Below are 19,994 nucleotides of genomic sequence, written 5' to 3'. Positions count from 1 at the left end.
CGCGCCGGTCCTGAGGAGCTGCGGGCAGGAGTTTTTAGGCGAGTCCACGGCTTTGGCCTAGTCCGTGAGGCCTGACGCTGTGGACTAGACCGAAGCCGCGGCCTTGCCTTAAAACTCCTGCCTGCAGCTCCCCAGGACCGGTGCTGACGCCGAAGCCGCGGCCTCGCCTAAAAACTCCTGCCTGCAGCTCCTCAGGACCGACACGGCGTCTCAAAAAAAAAAAATTTGTTTCGAAATCGTGAATTTTTTTGTTTTTTGTTTGAGAAAATCGCCCAGCTCTAGCGCTATGTACAGAGTGCAGGGTTTAGGGGTGCACTATGTAGGGCTGGGGAAAAAAATCGATTTAAATCTTGAATCAAGTTGAGAGGTCAAATCGATTCAAAATTTAAGCAAATCGATTTTTTTAGATTTTTTTTTTCCACCGCGCCGGTCCTGAGGAGCTGCGGGCAGGAGTTTTTAGGCGAGTCCACGGCTTTGGCCTAGTCCGTGAGGCCTGACGCTGTGGACTAGACCGAAGCCGCGGCCTTGCCTTAAAACTCCTGCCTGCAGCTCCCCAGGACCGGTGCTGACGCCGAAGCCGCGGCCTCGCCTAAAAACTCCTGCCTGCAGCTCCTCAGGACCGACACGGCGTCTCAAAAAAAAAAAATTTGTTTCGAAATCGTGAATTTTTTTGTTTTTTGTTTGAGAAAATCGCCCAGCTCTAGCGCTATGTACAGAGTGCAGGGTTTAGGGGTGCACTATGTAGGGCTGGGGAAAAAAATCGATTTAAATCTTGAATCAAGTTGAGAGGTCAAATCGATTCAAAATTTAAGCAAATCGATTTTTTTAGATTTTTTTTTTCCACCGCGCCGGTCCTGAGGAGCTGCGGGCAGGAGTTTTTAGGCGAGTCCACGGCTTTGGCCTAGTCCGTGAGGCCTGACGCTGTGGACTAGACCGAAGCCGCGGCCTTGCCTTAAAACTCCTGCCTGCAGCTCCCCAGGACCGGTGCTGACGCCGAAGCCGCGGCCTCGCCTAAAAACTCCTGCCTGCAGCTCCTCAGGACCGACACGGCGTCCCAAAAAAAAAAATTGTTTCGAATCGTGAATTTTTTTGTTTTTTGTTTGAGAAAATCGCCCAGCTCTAGCGCTATGTACAGAGTGCAGGGTTTAGGGGTGCGCTATGTACAGAGTGCAGGGCTTAGGGGTGCGCTATGTACAGAGTGCAGGGCTTAGGGGTGCGCTACGTAAAGAGTGCAGGGCTTAGGGGTGCGCTACGTAAAGAGTGCAGGGCTTAGGGGTGCGCTACGTACAGAGTGCAGGGCTTAGGGGTGCGCTACGTACAGAGTGCAGGGCTTAGGGGTGCGCTACGTACAGAGTGCAGGGCTTAGGGGTGCGCTACTTACAGAGTGCAGGGCTTAGGGGTGCGCTACTTACAGAGTGCAGGGCTTAGGGGTGCGCTACTTACAGAGTGCAGGGCTTAGGGGTGCGCTACTTACAGAGTGCAGGGCTTAGGGGTGCGCTACTTACAGAGTGCAGGGCTTAGGGGTGCGCTACGTACAGAGTGCAGGGCTTAGGGGTGCGCTACGTACAGAGTGCAGGGCTTAGGGGTGCGCTACGTACAGAGTGCAGGGCTTAGGGGTGCGCTACGTACAGAGTGCAGGGCTTAGGGGTGCGCTACGTACAGAGTGCAGGGCTTAGGGGTGCGCTACGTACAGAGTGCAGGGCTTAGGGGTGCGCTACGTACAGAGTGCAGGGCTTAGGGGTGCGCTACGTACAGAGTGCAGGGCTTAGGGGTGCGCTACGTACAGAGTGCAGGGCTTAGGGGTGCGCTACGTACAGAGTGCAGGGCTTAGGGGTGTGCTACGTACAGAGTGCAGGGTTTAGGGGTGTGCTGTGTGCAGGGTTCAGGGGTGTGCAACCCCAACCCGCTGACCAGGCTCTAGTACCTCCCTGTGTAGGTGGTATACCTTGCAGGGAGATCATTTGCTCTCCTTCTGGGGATTTGTCCCCACTGTGAGTGCATTAAGGGATCTGCTAGAACCAGGAGCTACTGAGCAAAGCTGTCCCTTGTAACCACAGAAGGCTTCGGTGTTTACAAGTGACAGCAGGGAGCAGAAGCGGCAGGCGAGAGCCGGTAGTGGCGGAATGGAGTTCCACCATGTTCCAGCTGCAAACCTGGGTGCGAGGGCCACATGACAGGCCTGGCGGACTAGATTCGGCCTTAGGACCTTGTGTTTGACATATGTGTTCTGGGGGTTCCTTGAACAATGGCTGATTGACCTCCCATCTGATGATGCCTGGATAGTTTAGGGTTCAACAACACTTGAAAGAGCCAGTGGCATGTTACCAATAATCTTTTTAGCTGTCTTAAGGGGTGGCATTCTGATTGCCACTGTAAGGGTTGCGTTCCTAATACTGACCAGGGAAAATTGAGTACTGTCCATGATACTAATACGGCTACAATCAAATCAAGTAATACTGACCACTAATCTAAAGGGCATTTTTTTAGCCATTGACCTCCAATACATGAATTTTAGTAGGGGCTCCCTGAGACCTGAAAATTTTAGGGGTTCTTCTGGGGTTGAGAAAGGCTAATATAACTTCTGACTGAATGACACTTATTTTAGCACTGTGCATCAAACAATTGTAATTTTTCAATTTTTATAAAATATTTTTGATTATAAACCAGACCTCAGCCTTTAGCCAGCCATACATGTAAAAGATCCATGGAATCTCCCAACTCCAATAAACAGCCTCTAAATTATTGTATTTTGACAGCTGGCACCTGTGGCTGTCAGAACACCTGAACAGTGACTGTAGCCGATTGGCCGCAGTCACTGTTTGACTGACTGTTTTCCTCCTGCCTCCTTAGAATCCTTAATTGAATTTTGTTAAACGAATGGTGTAAGCGGGGCCACCAACAGCTAAAATTTCAGGAATTGGATGAAATTAAAGTCCTGCAAACCCAGCCTTAGTCTACCAGAAAGTCTTTATTGTTTTGTGATTATTTTCTGAAGAATTCTGTACCACAGGAGGAAAAATAAAGCTGAAATTGTCTATCCCAGTAGAGAACGTGTTGATGGCACAGAGTCTGAATGTACAAAGCAGAAGATCATTACCCAGCACTCCAGCTCCATGTGGTCCTCCATCGTTCACTGTCAACTGAGGAAGCACCTGTAGATAAACGAGAGGTTTAGTGCCACAAAATGCCTTTGTTTCTCTAGTTTTCTAATGCTAAAAGAACTCTATCCACAAATGAACCTTTTCTAGGTGGGTCACACCAAAACAACATGCACATCGAGATGTAGACAGATCCAGGCAGACAACAACATAGCAGACTCACCCGTCACTATAATAGCTCAGCTGCACTCCAAGTAAACATGGGTCAAAAACAATACTTGCAATAAGAAAAGAAACAGAGGATAACAGCTAACTAAAATGCAAATCTGTGTTTTCCTAAAGCTAGCCATACAAAAAAAAAAAAAAAAAAAAAACAACCTCTCATTTAGTGGGTCTCCACTAAGGATGCACCGATATTTTTTTTTTTTAGTACTCGCCGATACCAATTACAGATACCTACCGCAACTGTTTTGTTTTCACTTGAGCTGTCAGCAATGGTACAAAGCATTGAAAAGTTATTTACAAATGAAATAAATTGATTTTTTGCTGTTGCGCTTTTTTAATCTGAAATGTGTAATTGTTTATCATTTATAAAATAGATGTAGACAAAAAAAATAAAAAGGAGGAAAATAATTAAATGGGAGAGAATAAGGAGTTAATTAAAGCTGATTAGAGTAAATTAAGGGTTAATAAGGGGTTAAACAGGGGAATGTTTGTTCATCCCTTTGATCTGCAGATGAAGAAACAGAAAGATCCAAAAAGAAACAATGTTTCTTTTTATTTTAGTGTTTCAGCGCCTGAGCAATGTTGTTAATAAACATTGCAGGCTGCTTTTTTTTTTTTTGACAGCTCCAATTACCGGACTTCTTTAACACTTCAGCTGTCAACAGGGGAGACCCACTGACAGCTCAAATAATCAAGTCTGAAAGTATCAGTTTCAGGTATCGGTGCATTTGCATGAGTACTGATATTTGTGCAAATACTCAGTATCGGCACTGTTACTGATACTAGTATCGGTGCAACCCTAGTCTCCACCCCTCCCCTTCTACCCCACCCACTGCAAGGGTTAATTGCTCATTACCACTAGAGAATGAGTAATAATCATCCTAATCCTTGCTCCTACAGGCTTCCCTCATCTGTGTGACCGGTCCCAACTGAAGCCTCTTCTTTAAGGTGCTCCAGGCTGTGGTCACACAATGACATCATCAAGCACAATTCAGGACCAACATTGAACATAAGGACGGTGAGGGACCACCCACAAGCTAGAGCAGGAGAGAGCACCAGAGCAACAAGTAAAGCAAGTATTACACCCTATTCCATTCAACCCTGGCAGGGCGAGAAGGTGATCATTTTTATGTAATTTCTGTGGTTGGGCTTTAGGGTTAGAGCCACTGGGAATTGCACAGTGGCTAAGTGGCCAGCACTTCCACCTAACGGCACTAGGGCCACTGGTTTGAATCCCAACCACGGCACTACCTGCCTGGAATTTGCATGTTCTCCCTGTGCCTTTGGGGATTTCCTCCAGGTACTCCAGTTTCCTCCCACACTCCAAAGACATGCTGGTAGGATAATTGGCTCCTGTCTAAATTGACCCTAGTATATGTTGTAATGTGAGTTAGGGACCTTAGATTGTAAGCAACTTGAGGGCAGGGACCGATGTGAATGTATAATATACACTATTGCTTTAATAACACAAATTACTAACCAGCCAATCACATGGGAGCAGCCTAATGCATTTAGGCATCTAGATGTGGTGAAGACAACTTGAAGTTCAAACCGAGCATCAGAATGGGGAAGAAAGGGGATTTAAGGGACTTTGAACATGGTATGGTTGTTGGTGCCAGAAAGACTGGTCTGAGTATTTAAAAAACTGCTGATCTACTGGGATTTTTGCGCACAACCATCTCTTGGGCTTACAGAAAATGGTCCAAAAAAGACAAACTATCCAGTGAGCGGCAGTTGTGTGGACATGTTATGGGTTCCACTTTTTAATGAGATTTTGGTCCAAAAGTTAAATAACGTTTATTGCAGTGGGAATAACTTCAAAATGTGCCTTTTCTTCTTTTACTGTATGTGTACGTGGAGTTGAAGGAAGGGATGAGCCACGACAGGAACTGGCATCCCATGCTGGATGTGCAGAAAATATTGACGTGGATATACAGTGCCTTAAAAAAGTATTCATATTCCTTGAAATTTCCCACACTTTTGTCATTTTACACCCAAAAACGTAAATGTATTTTATTGGGATTTTATGTGATAGACCAACATAAAGTGGCACATCATTTCGAAGTGGAATGAAAATGATAATAAATGGGTTTCAAATTTTTTTTACAAATAAATATCTTAAAAATGTGGCGTGCATTTATATTCAACGCCCTTTACTCTGATACCCCTAACTAAAATCTAGTGGAACCAATTGCCTTCAGAAGTCACCTAATTAGTAAATAGAGTCCACCTGTGTGTAATTTAATCTCAGTACAAATACAGCTGTTCTTTGAAGCCCTCAGAGATTTGTTAGAGAACCTTAGTGAACAAACCGCATCATGAAGGCCAAGGAACACACCAGACAGGTCAGGGATAAAGTTGTGGAGAAGTTTAAAACAGGGTTAGGTTCTAAAAAAATCTCCCAAGCTTTGAGCATCTCACGGAGCACTGTTCAATCCATCATCCAAAAATGAAGAGTATGGCACAACTGCAAACCTACCAAGACATGGCCATCCACCTAAACTGTCCTCTATAAACTCGGCAGTGCTTAAAAATAGAGCACAACTGAGAATGTGCAGAGCAGGGTGAGACTGTGTAGGTGCTGGAAATATCTCCTAAACCTCCACGGTATAAGAGATATTTACAAAAAAGCCGAGCGCCGATGTCTATGGTGCATGCGCACTTTAGAAAGGGCAGATCGAGCCGTTTCTAAAGGGGTCATGCCGTGACTGGCATGCGAGCGGGAGTGACGTCACACGACTCTGGCCACTCACAGAGCCGGAGTTCGCGGCCCCGGAGGGGCGAAGAAGGACACTCACTGCTAGTGGGGACAGCAGTGACATTGCAGGCTTCGGTTTCAGGTAAGTGACACATAATGGGCTACTATGTGATGCATAGTAGCCCATTATGCTTTACCTTTTGCAGGTAAATAAAGAGGAAGTAAAACCCATCAGGGTTTACTTCCTCTAAGTTCCACCCAAAAATGGAACTTCCGCTTTAAGTGCTGGTGACCTCCTGACATGCCACATTTGGCATGTCATTTTTTTTGGGGGGGGGAGCGGGTACCCAGCTCCCACTTCCTCCCCTGGCACCGTGGTGCCGGAAGGAAGATCACCTTTCCTCCCTCTCTCCCTGAAATCTTCTGGGACACGTTACAGGTCCTAGAAGATTGCCCAGCCATTCACAGCGTGCAGTGTGGCTCGCGCATGCATAGTGCAGCCACAGCCAGGCGTTCACAGTTAGAATGCCGGCACCGCGGAGAGGAGCCGCATCGTTAGACCGTGGGACAGGTGAGTGTCCGATTAAAAGTCAGAAGATACACTTTTTGTAGCTGCTGGCTTTTAAATGGGTGGAACTCCGCTTTAAGCTCATTTTCAGCAAGGTAGGAGCTTAGGTGGTTTGTCCAGGATCTCAGGGATGAATAAAGTTTTCTGGAGGGGAAAAACTTTGGAGTGCAGATTTCACTTTTATGTGCATGTCAAGGTTAGCCCCACCTCTAGCACCTCTGGCCCCTCCTTATTGGTCCTATATAGTGACACCTGGCCTCACCGACCAAAGCAGAGGCTGAAGAAGTAGCACAGGCAAGTGCAGAAAATAAATTATTTAGAGATATTATATATTTAGTCTGTCTAACCTGCGGGGCATTGGGTCACCTGATACAGAGACTTATAACAATAGTAGGGTGAGATTCCATAGCAAACACCCATTCTTCAAGTATTGGCAGCTGTTGCAGAATTAACAACAGTATAATCAAGGACAAACAGGAGAACTTGCAGATAGCAAGACCAGAAGACCAAAGGTCATGATTGTATTATACAGTACCAAGTAAAGAGAAAATGCTGAGCAATGGCATCCTAAGCTACTTGTTCGTTCTTATATGCCCGAGAATATAGATATAGACACACAATATTACCAAAAATATTAGAACACCTGCCTTTACACGCACATGACCTTTAATGGCATCCCAGTCTTAGTCTGTAAGGTTCAATATTGAGTTGGCCCACCCTTTACAGCTATAACAGCTTCAACTCTTCTGGGAAGGATGTCCACAAGGTTTAGGAGTGTGTCTATGGGAATGTTTGACCATTCTTCCAGAACTAATTTGTGAGGTCAGGCACTGATGTTGGATGAGAAGGCCTGGCTCACAGTCTCTGCTCTAATTCATCCCAAAGGTGTTTTATTGGGTTGAGGACAGGACTCTGTGCAGGCCAGTCAAATTCCTCCACTCCAAACTCGCTCATCCATGTCTTTATGGACCTTGCTTTGTGCACTGGTTAAAAATCTTTTGGTGGAGGGGGATTATGGTGTGTGTTTGTTTTTCAGAGGTTGGGCTCGGCCCCTTAGTTCCAGTGAAGGGAACGCTTAAGGCGTCAGCATACTAAGATATTTTGGACAATTTCATGCTCCCAACTTTGTGGGAACAGTTTGGGGATGGCCCCTTCCTGTTCCAACATGACTGCGCACCAGTGCACAAAGTAAGGTCCATAAAGACATGGATGAGTGAGTTTGGGGTAATTTGAGGGAATTTATTTCTGTCCATCCAGTCCTGAGATTTACAGAGCAGTGCTAGACAGCACAGCCAGCTTGGTGGTCTGAATCTTCTCTAGTACAGTCAAGAAACACAGCTAGGTTGCCTTGGTTGGGTATGGCGTGCATACAGTGCTCGCCCAGTGCCCATGGAAAAAATGCAGAACTGCCCACACCTTTCTCACTGGTAACACATGAGGTAGATGGGTGTACTGTCCTGTGCCCTGCCCCCACGTGAAGGTTCTGTGATTGGGGTGGCTGCCCACCCCACCTTCCCCCCCTTTATCCTCGGCCTGGCTGCACAAGGGCTACTTGATCTGACTGTCAATGGCTGGACCAGGCGTTCATTCTTGTCTCAAGCAGTCCATTAAAAATAAACTCCAGCTGTAGACTGCTATACTCATATTCTTAGGTCATACCTTGTGGTAAAGCGATTTCGGCGATGTCACCAGAGTCGGACAGAAAGAAGTCACTCCGTGTGGCAGGATGTTACGAGCAACCAGAGAAATCCCTTGTTTAACATTATCTGATTCCTGGGAAAAATCCACACCGAACCCACCTAAAATATACAAGGGGGTGAAGAATAACCTGCAGCTTCAATCTAGGTACAAAATTATTTTAATGGCATTAAATCTACTAAATATCTGGGGGAAAAAAGCTGCCAATAACTTTCAGGCTTTATACTAGGTTTTGAGGCAGTGGCATCCTCCACATTGATGCCACTTGTGTGCAGCATGGCTGGCAGACCTCAGGTTCCATAGACAAACAGTGCAAAAGTATTCTTCTGCCCTCGAGGGTGGTGTAATGGATTTATTGAAGGTTCTTGGGGGCTCAAAACAAGAGCACAGGTTTTGCTGCCATCTAAGGGTTGGGGGAAGAAACCCAAAGGAAACACTGTAAAAAAAGAAAAGAGGGTGCACCAACCAAGTGCTTCTTTAATAGTGTAAAAAACGAAATATAATCATAAGTATAAAAATGATAAAAGCATATCAAAGTATGTAGCAGACGCAAAGCGACCTGGTCACCGAGACTGTTCCCAGCAGGTCGAAGAACCTTCCTAAAGGCTGGCGCTTTGAGGGGAGATCCCTCTTCCTCAGAGCCAAAATTGGCTCTGAGGAAGAGGGGATCTCCCCTTGAAACGCGTCAGCCATCTGGAAGGTCCTTCAAGCTGCTGGGAACAGTCTCAGTGACCTGGTTGCTTTGCGTCTACTATGGACTTTTATCATTTATATACTTCTCAGTAATTTCATTTTTTACGCTATTAAAGATACCACTTGGGTAATGCGCAAAGTTGGTGCGCCCTCTTTTCTTTGTTTTACAGATGTCAGTTTCCACCTGAGGCTTCTCACATAGATGTATACATAGATGAAAGGTTCTCCTTGAAGATGTAAGAGACCTGCTAAGCCATTGCATTCTTAAAGTATGATAATGGACCTCGCAGCTTAAAACTGTCAGAAGGGATATTGCTTAAATGTTGCCCATAGCAATCAGATTTCTGCCATCATCTTTCCATTAGAGGAGATGCTGGTTAGGGCTCATGCACATGGACTGTTGGAGCCGCACAGCGTAAAACCCCAGCATTTTTGGGAGCAAGTGAGGCCCGGGTACAGCATACAACACGCTGCCAGCAGCCTGAAAAAAGTCAACGACAAGCTGTTGAGAGTGGAACTCACATTAAGAGTGGACTTCGTACACAGCCCTAAACGTGGATTTCGATTGGAACAGCACCCAGTTGCATGCAGCTGCTGCATACTTCAGCCTGTCATTGCTTTTGTCTGGCTGCTGGCAATGGGCTATACACTGCCCCTATGCTTCCCTTGTGCTCAAAATGTCAGGTTTTTACGTTGTACGCTTGTGCATGAGTCCTTAAACCCCCCCAGGAGTTACTTATATCTCTTGAGACTCCATTGATTGGATCACTGGGTTGAGTTCCCAGTCTGCACGCCTTCTATTGCCATTATAGGGGAATACTCTCTCCTATAGATGGAGCTGATACAGCTAAGGCCTCATTCACACGAGGCGGACTCCGTTTCCACGGACCCCGACTCAGTCCGCCGGCTCAGCGGGAGATCTCTCCGTTGATCTCCGCTGAGCCGGCGGATGACAGGTCCCTCTCTGCTCACTGAGTGGGGAGGGGCTTGTCAGGCGCCGCTGCTGCCTATGGAGAGATCGGACGAAAACGGACAGCATGTACAAAGAGTAGTTAGGAACGGAGTTGGGAAGAGAGATCTCCTGTTTAAAATGTCCAATATACAAAAATAGGTGTTGACTCAACCCAACTTCACCTACTGCTAAAATATCACTCCTGGGTAGAAAACCCCTTTAACCACTTCAACCCCGGAAGGTTTTACCCCCATAATGACCAGGTCATTTTTTGCGATACGGCACTGCGTTAATTTATCTGACAATTGCGTGTACCCAAATAAGATCGATGTCCCTTTTTCCCCACAAATAGAGCTTTCTATTGGTGGTATTTCATCACCTCTGTGGTTTTATTGTTTGCGCTATAAACAAAACAAATGTGACAATTTTGAAAAAAAAAAAACAATATTTTTTACTTTCTGCTATAAAACATATCCAATAAAATTTTTAAAAAAAATCAAATTTCTTCATCAATTTAGTCCAATATGTATTCTGCTACATATTTATGGTTATAAAAAAAAATCTTGATAAGCGTATATTGATTGGTTTGCGCAAAAGTTACAGCGTCTACAAACTAGGGGATATTTTTATGGCATTTCTATTTAATTATTTTTTTACTAGTAATGGCGGCGATCAGCGATTTTTAGCAAGACTGCGATATTGCGGCAGACAAATCAGACACCTGACACTTTTTTGGGAATCAGTGACATTATTACAGTGATCAGTGCTAAAAATTTTGCACTGTTACTGTACAAATGACACTGATGGGGAAGGAGTTAACACCAGGGGCGATCAAAGGGTTAAGTGTGTCCCTAGGAGGTGCTTGCTAACTGTGTGGGGGATGGACTGACTGGGGGAACACAGAGAACAGGAACACTGTCAGAACGGGGATCTGCCTTGTTTACATAGGCAGCTCGCGGTTATACCTTTCTGACGGAACGATTGGCGAGTCCCGGCGCACATCGCGTCCACCGGACCTGCTTATTGGCCAGAGGAGGAGCCAATCAGTGCAAGCACGCTGCTGTTGTCTATTGCACGAAATGACGTACAGGTACGTTGTTTCATGCAATAGAGCCGCCCTGCCGCAGTATATCTGCGGTAGGCGGTCTTTAAGTAGTTAAAGGGGTTGTAAACCTCAGACATGAACGATGAACAAAGCCTATCCTTTTATAGTGTGTACATGTCTGAATCCAGAGCACTAAGTGTCACTTCTGTCTGCTGCTTCATTCCTCTGCTATCAGCACGAGTCACTTTTGACAAGTTTTCCTGACACCAAGAGACAAAAGGTGACAAGGGAGGGAGCTCCAGCTGATTGACAGCCTCAGCTCTGTTCCTGTGTGAAGGGAGTGTGTCCCTTTCCTCCAATCAGCTGTCAGAGTTCTCTTCACACCAAGAACAGATGTAGAGAAGACTGCAGATAAACAGGTACAACTTATGTGGGAGGATTTGTTTCATCTCTGTGTATCACCTGAAACAAGTCACTGAACTGGGTATATGTAAGGGTTTACAAGTCCTTTAAGCTAACAACTGATTGGTTTCCCATAAATATTTTTTCTTTTCTCTGATTTCGAGTATCAGGCGCAGTACCCTGGCTAAACCGCTCCTTAAAAATGTCATGGGCAGCATAGTGGCTAAGGGATTAGCACTTCCTCCTAGCAGCAGTAGGTTCGTTGGTTTGAATCCCAACTACTGTACTACCTGCCTGAAGTTTGCATGTTTACCGTGTGCGGGTTTCCTTCAGGTACTCCGGTTTCCTCCCACACTCCAAAGACATGCTGGTAGGTTCATTGGCTCCTGTCTAAATTGGCCCTAGTATATGTATGTATGAATGTGAGTTGGGGACCTTAGAGTGTAAGCTCCTTGAGGGTAGGGATTGATGTGAATGTACATATATACATACATCATATATGTGTATATATATATATATATGTGTATATATATATAGCGCTGTGTAAATTGACGGCGCTAATTCTGTTAGAGACAGCTACTTCTGTGCTCTCTTTTTTTAAAGCCCATAGTGCTCTGCAAACCATTTGTCATATATTACTTATATGCAAAACAAGAATTGTATAAATTGTTGAATTTTTTTTTTTTTTTTTTTTTTTATATAAGAAACAGTTTAAAGATAATGAGAAAAACATAAAAACTATTATAATTTCTCTGTAAAACTGGCTATTCAGGCTACAAAAGCAGCACACTTCTCTTACTGTAGACAAGCAGGACAGGACAGGGACTCTTCGAGATATAAATGTCTTACCATTGATCTGTGTGTCAATAAATCCGGGTGCAATGATTCTCCCATGACAGTCCACCTTGACATCAGCTGCCCCTTTCTCATCAAAGAAAAGTTTTTCGGGATTGAGGATCCTCCCTTGCCGCACCCATAGATTCTCCCTACAATAGTTAGGGACAGAGGTGAGACTTTAAAGAAAGCAGTCAGTAGAAAAAAAAATGGAATCTTCACCTTCTAATTTGATTTTAAAGGTGCAAATACCAGAGCCAGTATTCTTCCATCTCTAGATGGTCTCAACCCAAAAAGTGGCTAAAAGCCCCTCCAGCCCCTCTGTCCTCTGTCTGGATTTTTGAAAGATAGACTAGCAGAGGATCCCCGATCAAGAGGTTCCTTATAGTTAGAGAGTGCAGAATTGTTCTGACTACACCTCCATGGGATCTGAAGAATAACTTAGGTAAAATAAATAAATAAAAAAACTACATACAGTATATACTTCAAGTTTCAATTCTTGGTTGTTTCATCCTGTTTGTTTCAAAGCCTGTGTACATTTAATCCCCATAAATACCTTAAGAATCATTCCATAGATCTCCATCTGCATTCATTTCCTTTATGCCTGTGTCTAAACTTTATCCAGTTCTCTCAATATCTTCCTTCGTAGCCACCTATTCAGATGCACTGAAAGCACAGAGTGTAAGTGATGTGCCTTGTAAAAGAACACATGTCTGATAACCCTTTAGACAAGCATATTTCTCCCTGCTGAGCACTGGATGGTGCAGACTTTAGCAGTGCTGATCAGTTCCTTGATCACTGTTCCAGAAGCAAGTCTGATTGAATGTAATCAAGCAACCAATGGACACACTGCCTAGCTAAAGTCTACAACATCCAGTAGCCAGGTCCTTCCTTGGAACATGCACATCTAAGGGATTCGTGGGCATATGTTCTTTCACCTCTGCAATCATCCGGATGTTGATGTATATACTAGTAAAAGAACACATACCTTTTAGATTCCTCCCTGATGGTCAATGGATGGTGCAGACTTTAGCTGTGCTGATCAATTGCTTGATCACTGTTCCAGAAGCAAGTCTACTTGAATGTAATAATGCAACCAATAGGCAGACTGCCTAAGTAAAATCTACAACATCCAGTGACCAGGTACCTCCTTGGCGCATGCACATCTAAAGGATTCATGAGGATATGTTCTTTCACTTCTGCAATCATCAGGAAGTTGATGTGTCTACAAAAAAATAACTTTTCTACAGCCATGATTTGGCCTTCAGAAGAAAGGGTTCTGTCATTTCTAAGGTATGAAAGTTCCTTGTTTATCCTTTCAGGTAGCTGTCCTGGAAGAGGATTATGGGAAAACCACAAAAAGAGAACCGTAACAGTATTAACATGACATGGTCGATATTCCCACCCATGGTTTCTTCCTTTTAGTGTCCTGGTTTGTTGTTCTGTTTTCCCCACATGTTCTTACTTTTATGGCAACAGAAGACGGGGAGGGTGGAAGGGACTTTTATTCACTTTTTGGTGGAGCCAATCATCTTTCAGGTAGCTTGTCCTGGAAATATCATTACCAGTAAGTCTAACCGTAGTCGTATTACAGATTTATAGCCTATCATTTTAAGATAAACGCTTGGTATCAATTTTTAGACTAGGTCATGTGGAACCATTTGATAAATACAATTTTAGGTATAAAAATAATATCTGCATAATTTACCCATTCTTAGGATTTTTGCTTTAAAGTAAACCTGTGCTTTGTCTATGCACAGAAGACAGAAGACAAGTGTATTCCTCCCCAGCACACACTTACCCTCCTTTTATTCACCCCCTGCATTGTTCAGCCTTTAAAATCCATGGAAAGTCCAGCGTAAGTTGAGATTCACTGGATAAATAGCTAATGCAGGGCTGTATATAGTCACATGACCCACCATACCCGGAAGTACTGGTTATAAACCCTTCTGCGCCAGAAGCTGAACGAAGTTACATTTTCCTCAAACGTCAAGCCATTTAACTGCCCAAGTGGTAAAAAGTCTCTCCTTACTAATGCCCCCTTATTTCCCACTCTTAATGAGGACGGTATACTTAGGGGTCTATTTATAAAACATTCATTTTTAATTCAGTAAAATGCTTGTATATAGCAATGAAATTAATGATTTTTTTACATAATGTGTAAAAAAAAATACTGATCACTTCCCCAGAGTAGTACAATGTTACTACGGTAACATTATATTGCTCTGGTCAAAGTCTGTTAAAAATAAAAAAAAACATAAAAAAAAAGAAAAAAATTTATAATAAAAAAAAATATTAATTTTTTTGCGTACTGTCACCAGTCACACCAGTTATATGATGACACTGTACTGCACTGGTGACAATAATTGATAACAAATAATTTAATTTTTTCATTTTCCAAAAAGTTCTAAAAAAAAATTACAACCTCAAAAAACTCGCCATGCCTCTTACTACATACCTTGGACTGTCTACATTCCAAAAAGGGGTAATTTGGGGGATACCTGTATTTTCCCGGTGTTTTTGGGCCTCAAGGAGTGAGGAAGGAATGAGGCCATCAGTACAGAAGGATTGATCAATTTCAGTAAAGGTGAGCTCCGGCGTGTTCGCACACTCCATGTGCAGAGCCCGCCAGGAAGTCGGCACTACGCTGCGCTAATCACAGGCGGTGAGACATTTCCCGATCTCTGCAGCCACACATCGGGACAATGTTTCACTGCCTGTGATTAGCGCAGCGCCGTGTCGACTTCCTGGCGGGCTCTGCATGTGGAGTGTGCGAACACACCGGAGCTCATCCTTATAGTGGGGTTCCACCCAAAAAAACAAAAATACCTAAAAAATTCTAAAAAAAAAAAAAACATTTGGATATTTTTTTTTTTTACTTACCTCTAAATGCCTGTTGCTAGGTGGTCCCTCGTAGTCTGCCCCTTCCAGTGCCTGGGCTGGTGACATCATTTCCCCCTTGGCACAGGAAGTGCTCGGCTCTGCTCCCTCCCTCCTGTCAATCATCTGGGACCCATTACAGGTCCCAGGTGACTGAGCGGCCAATCACAGCGCGTGGCACCGCTCGCGCATGCGCAGTGGGTGCCAAGCTGTGAAGCCACAGCCCGGCGCCCACAGTTGAAATGCCGGCGCCGACGAGCGGAGGGGGGGGGGGGGGGACGAGAGGGGCTTCGATCCCCCACATCGCTGGACCCAGGGACAGGTAAGTGTCCAATTAAAAGTCAGCAGCTGCAGTATTTGTAGCTGCTGACTTTTATTTATTTTTTTTTTTAATGGACCCCCTGGGTGGAACTCCTCTTTAAATTTCAGATATATATACCATAGTATGTGGACTCTATAACTTTCCTACAGACTAAATAATATACACAGATTTGGGGCCATTTTTACCAAAGATATGTAGTAGAATACATTTTTGCCTAAATTTATGAAGAAAGGTTATTTATTTGCAAAATGTTAACAGAAAAGAAGAAAAAAAATGTGGATTTTTAAAAATTTTTGGCCTTTTTTCATTTATTTAGCAAAAAAAAAAAAAAAAAACCCAGTGGTGATTAAATACCACCAAAATAAGCTCTAGTTGTGTGAACAAAATGATAAAAATTAGTGTTGTATGACATTTGTCATTCAAAGTGTGACAGCGCTGAAAGCTGAAAAGGGGGTAAAAGTGCCCGGGATTAAAGTGGTTAATCCTGTGCTAGCAAAAATACATTTTTTTTTCTTATTTTGCTTGCATGTGGTTGCAAATTCTTTGCAAAGTGACATTTCACATTCACTTTGAGGAAGAATCCCATGCAAAGTGCAATTTCCCTGGCAAACAGTCTATTTGCTTTCAGTAACCGAACCCCACAGTACAAGTATGGTCCATTGATGTCATCATTATGCCTGGCATGGCAAACACCATGCAGCCATTGCTGGAGTGCATGCAGACAGGAAGTGGCTGCAAAGAGACAGCAGATCAGCACTATGCTAGAAAAAAAAAAAAAAAAAAAAAGGAAAAGGTGAACAAACAGGTGGCAATTGTTTATGATACATAGGGCTTTAGCAAACTAAATGTCATTCGGTTAGGGTTTAGATGAACTTAAAGTGGAGTTCCACCCAAACATGGAACTTCCGCTTTAAGGGAGGTGACCCCCTGACATGCCACATTTGACATGTAATTTTTTTTGGGGGGGGGGCTGGTACCCTCTTTTCAGAGGGTTCCAGCTCCCACTTCCTCCCGGCGCACAGCGGCACCAGGAGCAAGTTCACCTCTCCCCCCCTCCCTCTCGGCACTCATCTGGGACACGTCACAGGTCCCAGATGATTGCCCGGCCAGTCGCGGCGCGGCTCGCGCATGCACAGTGGGTGCCCCGCTGTGAAGCCACAGCCGGGCGCCCACACTTACGATGCCGGCGCTGCAGAGAGGATGGGGAGACGAGCGGGGCTTCGTTCCCCCCGCATCACTGGACCCTGGGACAGGTAGGTGTCCGATTATTAAAAGTAAGCAGCTGCAGTATTTGTTTTTTTTTTGTAGCAGAACTCCGCTTTAAAATATATATTTTTTGTAAACAGGGAGTGCCTTCGCACATTACAGGATGTGATTTTCATTAAGCGAAACGTGACACATATTACTTTAGTAGATTAGCCCAGTATTTTTAGACTTTTATACAAACCATCATACAGCGTCCCTTCATACATAAATCCAAGTTAAAAAAGCGCAGATCAGAGGAGTGTGTGATCCTCCTGGGGTACTTACCACTGCAGTCGGTGCTCCCTGAGGATCCTGCAGTTCCTGAACTGGGTGATGGGGGCATCAGACACTGACTTATTGGAAGGCATTCCTACCCGGAACTGACACTCAGCACTCCTCACCTGACCTCATCCATCCACCCTCATCTCCCCACTCACTACACAACACTCCACCAAAGTCACATGAGCCACAGTCACATGACAGGATGAGCTCTGCCCTCCTCACGTGACCCAGCCGGCTGTAGCAGCCATGTTGAAGGTGGCATGTCGGCCATCTTGGGAAGGTCACTCCAGCAGAAGCCATTTATTTTTACTATGAGACATTTGTTTAAACCAAGGCCGCTTTATATGTATTCCTATTTGCTTTGGAAAAATTGTCCTTCTGTTTGAAATGGCCATTTTTAGCACATGCTTTTTATAAAAGGAAGGAGGAAATGGACTTGATGATGTATTCAGGAAGGGGGGTTTTATAGTGGGTTGTCATTTCAGTTTTAACCACAAGAGGGCAAACTCAGAGAATTCAATATACAGGCAGAGCAGAGAACTCTGCACACACACATACACTATATTACTAAAAGTATTGGGACACTTGTCTTTACACACACATGAACTTTAATAGCATCCCAGTCTTAAGCCTCATACACACTATTAGATTTTCTAGCAGATTTCTGTCTTCGGATTTACCAAAACCATATAGTGCAAGGGCCTGCCTGATTGCATACAAATTGAAACTCTTCAGGTTTGACCTCATCAGACATCCCAACCTACAAAAACTCATTTCAGGGAGGTCACGCGCTGTGCTCCGTGCCCCCCCCCCCCCCCCCCATTCATAGTAAAATGCCATAATAAATTAATACTTTAAAACAGGGATCTGCAATTAGCTGACCTCCAGCTGTTGCAAAACTACAAGTCCCATCATGCCTCTGGGTGTCATGCTTGTGGCTGTCAGTCTTGCTATGCCTCATGGGACTTGTAGTTCTGCAACAGCTGGAGGTCCGCTAATTGCATATCCCTGCTTTAAAAGATAATGTTGTGTCACACTGTGCCCATCTACAGCCTCATCAGTGACAACAATGCAGCCTCAGTGTGCCCATTTGCAGCCTCATCAGTGCCAACACTGCAGCCTCACTGTGCCAACAATGCAGCCTCATCAGTGCCCATCAATGCAGCCTCATTGAGCCATCAATGCAGCCTCACTGTGACCATATGCGGCCTCATTAGTGTCAACAATGCAGCCTCACTGTGCCAACAATGCGGCCTCACTGTGCCCATCTGTATCCTCATCGGTGCCTATCTGCAGCCTCACTGTGTCAACAATGCAGCCCCACTGTGCCCATCTGCAGCCTTGCCAGTACCTTGATTACACACAGCGGGTGTCTCCCGCCTTGTCATGCAGCTGGAGTCTTAACTGTTCGGCGGCCGTCCACTATAACAAAGCCCCGCCTCCTTATCCATTATGAACGGTCAACTGAACACTGATACAATGCTGGGAAATTGAATCAGTGTTCCGTCTATCATGGATGAGGAGGCGGGGCTTTGTTACAGTGGACGACCGCCGAACAGTTAACACTGCAGCTGCATGACACAGCGGGAGACACCCGCTGTTTGTGATTACACAAACGGAGGGAGAGGAGGACTCTGCATTTGGATCGGCAGCTCAAAGCGGCCCCAGGGCAGGCGGCCTACCAGGAAATTTCTCCGTATCCCGGTAGGCAAGTCTGGCCCTGCTCCAGGCTGAGTGGCAGTGCAGGCTCAGCTGGGAGATCGTCCCGCACTCGCGGGTGTCCGTGAGTCCGCCATCAAATACGGGAGTATCCCGCGAGTCGCAGGTGACTTGAGATGTCTGCCTCATATTATATGGTTTTGGTAAATCTGAAGACAAAAATCTGCAGAAAATGTAATAGTGTGTATGGGGTCTTAGCTTGTAGGGTTCAATATTGAGTTGGCTCACCCTTTGCAGCTATAACAGCTTCAACTCTTCTGGGAAGGCTGTCCACAAGGTTTAGGAGTGTGTCTATGGGAATGTTTGACCATTCTTCCAGAAACACTTTGTGAGGTCAGGCACTGATGTGGACGAGAAGGCCTAGCTCACAGTCTCTGCTTTAATTCTACCCAAAGGTGATCTATCAGGTTGAGGTCAGGACTCTGTGCAGGCCAGTCAAGTTTCTCCACCCCAATCTCGCTTATCCATGTCTTTATGAACCATGCTTTGTGCACTGGTGTGCATCATGTTAGAACAGGAAGGGGCCATCCCCAAAATGTTCCCACAAAGTTTGGAGCATTAAATTGTCCAAAATGTCTTGGTATGCTGACGCCTTAAGAGTTCCCTTCACTGGAACGAGCCTGAAAAGCGCTTCCGATGCGCTGCAACACGGGTGCTTTAACCCCTTCTTCCCCTAGCAGGGGTTAAAACAACGGTATCTCGCCGCTAAAACTATCGGCGCTTTACCACTAATGGACCCGCCGCCCCAATGTGAACGCAGCCTAATTATAGGCACCTCCAAAATCCCATTGTTTCCCATAATTTCTCCTTGTGAGGAATAATGGGGACTTTTCTCTCTAAGATGTGTCACTTGCCTGCAGTCTGCTAGGATATCCACATCACATATCCAGGAGGCTATTGGGGTATGCTAATGCACAATTACATTGTCAGGGGGCCAGATGTCTCTTTCTGGTACCTTTAGCCGGCCCCTGATGACACGGCACATGCATGTCATAAGAGGGCTGTCTTAAAGAAATCAGAAGAGACAGTTAGACTCCTGAGGATGTCACAGATGAAGACGGTGGTACAGATGGTGGCAATGAGAACATTTGGATGAATTGGGTGCAGGGACACACGGGATGCCTTCACTGCCATTGTGTGTTTGCTGGGTGTCCAGTGCATCCCTGTGCCTATAAGGAGGGGTGTGCTCCCTCCAGGCATACCTGCCCTTAATCTATTCATTCTTATATTCACTCAGTAGTAAAAAAAAAAAAAGTCCAGGGTGCTTTGTTTTTTTTTTTGTTTTTTTTTTAATAGTTTATTAAGAGATAAACTTGGATAGGAATGGGAAGGT

The 19,994-nt window shown here is 44.9% G+C and overlaps 1 protein-coding gene across 1 annotated transcript in view; it reads right to left on the bottom strand.

The window, feature by feature from the left end:
- Positions 1 to 17,172, bottom strand: part of AMDHD2 (amidohydrolase domain containing 2) — a 35,746-nt gene extending 18,574 nt beyond the window's left edge. The window contains exons 1-4 of the mRNA XM_073636641.1: positions 16,946 to 17,172; positions 12,229 to 12,365; positions 8,249 to 8,388; positions 3,098 to 3,152 (exon numbers count right to left, since the gene is read on the bottom strand). Of these exons, the coding sequence (XP_073492742.1) occupies positions 3,098 to 3,152; positions 8,249 to 8,388; positions 12,229 to 12,365; positions 16,946 to 17,028 (415 nt within the window). The 5' untranslated portion in view covers positions 17,029 to 17,172. The remainder of the gene's footprint in view (positions 1 to 3,097; positions 3,153 to 8,248; positions 8,389 to 12,228; positions 12,366 to 16,945) is intronic.
- Between the last annotated feature and the right edge of the window lie 2,822 nt (positions 17,173 to 19,994).

Source organism: Aquarana catesbeiana, linkage group LG06 (assembly GCF_042186555.1).
Source record: "Aquarana catesbeiana isolate 2022-GZ linkage group LG06, ASM4218655v1, whole genome shotgun sequence".
Lineage (NCBI taxonomy): Eukaryota > Metazoa > Chordata > Amphibia > Anura > Ranidae > Aquarana > Aquarana catesbeiana.
The sequence above is the reverse complement of the archived record's forward strand: the minus strand, read 5'-3'. Positions and strand labels throughout refer to the sequence as shown.